The sequence below is a fragment of the Myotis lucifugus genome, unplaced genomic scaffold, assembly GCF_000147115.1.
Source record: "Myotis lucifugus unplaced genomic scaffold, Myoluc2.0 scaffold_2004, whole genome shotgun sequence".
Lineage (NCBI taxonomy): Eukaryota > Metazoa > Chordata > Mammalia > Chiroptera > Vespertilionidae > Myotis > Myotis lucifugus.
The window spans coordinates 35,848-41,164 of NW_005873052.1; the positions used below are offsets into that span (position 1 = coordinate 35,848).

The following is a 5,317-nucleotide window of genomic DNA, read 5'->3' on the forward strand; positions in this document are numbered from 1 at the left end:
TTGAAATTTTGTGTTCCATATGGAGAGGCATTCTGTGAAAAAAAGAGAAATTCAGAATAGTCCCAAGAATAAATAAATATATGATGCCTTGTGGGAGGGACAAGGGATGAGTCATAGTTAAACACACAAGTTTTGCTTTATTGAGTAATGACAACAGTGATTGCCACCAAAATTTAAAGGAATTACACCTCATGAAAAGAAGAATGCACATGTGTGGGGGCAGCGCATATATAAGTTATCTGTGTACTCCTCCCTCAATTTTGCTATAAACCTTCAATTGCCCAAAAATATAAAGTCTTTTTAAAAAATATATATTTCTTTATTGACTTCAGAGAGGAAGGGAGAGGGAGAGATAGATAAAACATCAATGATGAGAGAGAATCACTGATCAGCTGCCTCCTGCACACCCCTACTGGGGATTGAGCCCGCAACCCAGGCATGTGCCCTTGACTGGAATCGAACCTGGGACCCTTCAGTCCGCAGGCTGACGCTCTATCCACTGAACCAAGCTGGCTGGGGCTAAAGTCTTAATAATAACAATATGCTGGTATGGAAAGGTCTCTATGATATCTCAGGTTAAGATACAACTCTAACAGTGGTTACTGGTTTTTTTGCTGCGTAGAGCATGAACCAGAAAGAGGAAGGAGGGGGGTTGAGAGAGAGAAGCACAGCATAGTAAAATGGTTAAGAGCCAGGACTTAAGAGGGGTGAGGTACATGGCACATTAGAGTCAACCTGCTTGGGCTGAATCCTAGTTCACGACTTAATTACCTAACACCTAAGTTTCCTGACTTGTGAAATAGGGCTGATAAGTGTACTTTTTCTCAAAAGTCTGTTGGAAGGTAACATGATACAAATAATGAGATAATTTAAGTAAAATGCCTGGCACATAGCCATGCTATCACTAGTAGTGCCTGTAAGTAGGAGGAACTTAACAAAGTACACCGGTGAGGATGGGCATATCAAGTTTGTAGTCAACAGGGAGCCTGGCCTGAATAAAGCAGAGGGTTCTTGCTGTGAAGTTAGGAGAAGAGACCGGGAAAGGTGAATGGGTCTAGAGGAGACCTGAGTGATACACAACAGATTCTGAGTTTTATAGTATAGGTGGAGAGACCTCAATCTTGCACTGGCCAGGAATAACTGGGTCTTTCATGATAGACTCTAAGTCTGTGTGTGTGCAGGGGTGTTTGGGGTAAGGTGATGATGAGAATCCTGCTCTGAAGTGACAGAAATGAAAAAGCATAGCAGTCCCCAAATTTCAAGCTGTCCAAGTCCAGTGGATTTCTATTCTGTGAAAATGTGGCCAAGCTATGTATTTAATGCTCTAGGTAAGGCTTACCAATGTTTCAAATGCCCATGGGTTGGCATTGACACCTGCAGTTTTTATTTCTTTAAGACATGAGTCATGAGCAAAGTAGTGATGCAAGAAAATGTTTTTGAAAGATTAACAAATGCAAGATGAAAGTCAAAGTCCTATAGGTACACTGTGAAGGAAAAATCCAAAGGACTTCTAATTGATTTGCTTTTAGTTACCCTTAGAAGCTGGTAGCGGTGGTCCCAGCACTGCTACGTGATCTTGATCCAGGACACTGAGTGCATTTCGAGCATTTCCAGACACGACAGTCTTGAGCAACAGTGATCTAACTACCTTCTGATGTTGATTTTTTTCTGGGTCACTCGGATGTATTGGTATCAAGGTTTCATATATACATCCATCTGAGCCTGTTGAAAACAAGTATTTGTTGTTCAATATTGGATAAAGAACAAATTTATAATAGTTAAATGTATGTACTAGGTTGTTTATAAGATTTTATCAATTTTGATACAGGATCCAACCAGAAAAATAAACAAATGTACCAATCACATCACTCTTTGCTTTCACTTAAAGAACATATTACAAATTTAAAATTAAGGGAGGAGTATCATTAATAAAAATTTTCATAAGAAATGTCATAATAGCCAAGAAATCAAAACTGTAAATACCTGTAATAAAATATGACAGGAGATTGTCAGGGATACAGAAAATCTAGTCACTGAAAGGATATACAGTGGGGCCTTGAGTTACGAGTGTCCCGATTAACGAGTTTTTCGAGATACGAGCCGTCTCTCGGCCGATTTTTTGCTTTGAGTTGTGAGCTAAAATTCGGGTTACGAGCCAGCTTCAGATACCCCACCGCTAGTTGGCGCAGCAAACGTAACAGTGAACGCCACAACATCAGCCCAGCATTCAATTCATTGTAATGGTGAAAATTGATTTGACATACGAGTAATTTGAGTTACGAGCTCCGTCACGGAACGAATTAAACTCGTAAGTCAAGCCCCACTGTATCTCTCATTAGGAATAAATTAGCATTCTGGTTTATGCATCACATTTGTTACCTCATCACCTTGAAAACCATAGGAAATTGCTATTTTTTTGTATGTCAACTAAATTTTGGCAATTCCATGTGGTTTTAGATATGTTATAGGAAGATTTTTAGGACCCTGTGGTTCAGAATCCCTACTTTAATGTTCAATAAGCTCAAATATAACTTGCAAACTTCTATTTAACAATAACTATGCCCTATAGGTTAAACTTTAAGAAAACCAGTCCCTGTCAAGCAAAGGCATTAAGCAGATTCCAATGACCTAGAAATGATAAATGAAGCATTTTTATTAATAGCTACTGAAAACATTTGCAAACTGAAAAACTTCACAAAGATGTTTGTGATAATACATGTGTTCTCTAAATATTGCTCTTGTTTATTTCCTCCCTTAACCTTCTCAAAACAACTTCAAAAGAAGCCAAAAAGGATAGTGGTAGAGTATAGCATTAGTTTTTCCCCCCCTAGGCATGACTGGGGCTATCCTTACACCATTATAAACAGGTACACTCCAAGGCATTAAAGTAATATGTAAAACACTGGTTGGCTTAGGCCTAGAGTGCTTTGTTAGTCTCCTTTAACCCACCTGCCTCCATTCAAAGAAGGGCACACTAAGTCTCAAGACTGGGAAAAAAAGAAATGGAGGGCCATTTAGTAACAATCTTAGATATTTTATGGTTCAGTAATTATTATATCAAAGAACCTGGCCTTATCATGATAAAGATTAAAGGTGATTTTTCCTTTTTGTTAGTGTTATACTATCACTTACTGCTTATGATAAATTTAAAGACATAACATTTACCTGCAGAGAACCAATGACTTAAGCTTGACCAGACATGGCAAAGTGCAAAAAGGGAAGGTATAAATGCTTATAAGGAAGCATGCAATGGGAAGTGCTACAGCAGAAAACTGCAAAAACAAGTACTATCCTGTAATATTCCTCTACTTACAGTCACAGTAAATTCAAAGAAAAATACTTACTTAATGACATCAAAGAAATGAATTTACGACACAAGGATGCAGTAAAACTCTGTATAACAGATTTTTCTTCTTGTCCAAGTAAGAGGGTATATTTGCTTACAACACTTGAGTTAAACTTTTGTACATAAGCGAAGTAATTTCCATGCTGCAAAAAAAAAAAAGAAAAAAAAAAGTTATTTTATTTTTGAAATACTCTCATTTCAACCAACTATATTTAAATGTTAAAACCATGTTACCCCATTCTAATTACTTTAATGGGTGCTTAAAAACCTATTGTTTAATTAAATTTAAATGTTATAAAATATTTCAGTTAAACGTAGAAATATAGCCAGTAGACTCTTTAGTATTTAAAAGATACAAAATACATAATCTTCTGACAGAAATACTAAAGTCCTATTTTAGTTTTAAAAGTAATTAAGTGATTTTAAAATGTTATATACCATGGCCCAGGAATTAGAGATCTCACTTACTTTTTCAGTAATAAAGATTAAGGCAGGATGCCTAAATACCATGAAAAACTTTGTCCACCTAAAAAAAAATAAAAAGTATAAAGTGCCAAATCACCAGTTGAGAGAAACATACCATCAATCTAAATTTAAGAAAATATCTTTTATATGTTTTTTAGAGAGAGAGGAGAGAGAGAGAGAGAGAGAGAGAGAGAGAGAGAGAGAAGAGAGAGAGAGAGAGAGAGAGAAAGACATCAGAGAACACTTAATTCAGTGTTCCAAATACAGGGTGGGGCAAATGTAGGTTTACAATTGTGGGTATAAGAAACACAAGAGTTACTCTTAATATTATTATTGTATTATTTTTCATATGAACAACTGTAAACCTACATTTGCCCCACCCTGTATATACCAGAAGGAATTAGTAGGTATTTCTCTGTCAAATGTGTCTGTGGATTAAATACAAGTTGCTGAACTTCCCAGTCTTAAAGATAATAATGTGAGTTATAAAGTTTACAAGGGCGTAGGGTAGGGTGTGACAGTATGATGTGTTTTCCAAATTTATTGGTGCCTCTACTCTCCTCGCCCCCCCCCCCTCCCCTTTTTGGTTAATCCTCACTTGAGGTTATTTTTCTACTGATTTTTAAATTTTATTTATTTATAAATATATTTTTATTATTGGTTTCAGAGAGGAAGAGAGAGAGAGAAACATGCACCTGACAGTGAAACACCGAATGGCTGCCTCCTGCACACCCCCTACTGGGAATGGAGCCCACAACCTGGGCATGTGGTCTGACTGGGAATCAAACAGTAACCTCCTGGTTCATAGGTCGATGCTCAACCACTGAGCAATGCCAGAGGCTTCCATTGATTTTTTTTTTGTTTAGAGGAGTGTAAGGGAGGGGGAGGGAGAGAACATCATCAATATGAGAGAAACACATTGATTGGTTGCCTCCCACACATGCCCCAATCAGGGCTGGGGATCAAGTCTGCAACTGAGGTACTTGCCCTTGATTGGAACCAAATCTAGGACCCTTCAGTCTGCAGGCCATCACTCTAATCACAGAATCAAACCAGCTAAGGACCCCCTCCCTTTTTGAGAGTAATTTTTTGGGACTAGCATTCGGAGAAAAACATTAGAATCTCAACTGCCTTCTTAAAGTGACAGTGGGAACTTAGGCACAGGAGTGTGAAAAGGGCTTGTAACCAAGTCTGCAAGGCCAGTTTCTCGCAAAATGGCTATTAACCCAAATCCTCTACCTATATTTTTTTCCCAGTTGCTCACACTTCAAGGGAAGTCCAAGATAGAGCTAACTGGTCATTGTCCACACTGTTCACTAAGTACAGGTCTTTGCTTTGACTTTTAGAAAGTTTGATTCAGGTGGACCTGGTGATAAAATAATGGGGATTGGAAAGAGATGAAATCATGATATTTCCTGCTATCATTTGGGTGATTCATTTTCTTGATTTTGTTCCAGGATCTGGGAAAGCAGATGGGCTCAAAACACTATCGTTTCACTAACTAGC

At 37.8% G+C, this 5,317-nt stretch overlaps 1 protein-coding gene across 1 annotated transcript in view; it reads right to left on the minus strand.

Moving 5' to 3' along the window:
• The window catches only part of LOC102428782 (nucleolar protein 11-like), a gene marked incomplete at both ends in the record, with an annotated part of 13,027 nt that extends 8,471 nt beyond the window's left edge, over positions 1 to 4,556 (minus strand). Inside the window, 5 exon segments of the mRNA XM_014450317.2 lie at positions 1 to 32; positions 1,534 to 1,722; positions 3,345 to 3,489; positions 3,815 to 3,872; positions 4,507 to 4,556. The exon segment at positions 1 to 32 is cut by the window's left edge and continues 4 nt beyond it. Coding sequence (XP_014305803.2) covers positions 1 to 32; positions 1,534 to 1,722; positions 3,345 to 3,489; positions 3,815 to 3,872; positions 4,507 to 4,556 — 474 coding nt within the window.
• Between the last annotated feature and the right edge of the window lie 761 nt (positions 4,557 to 5,317).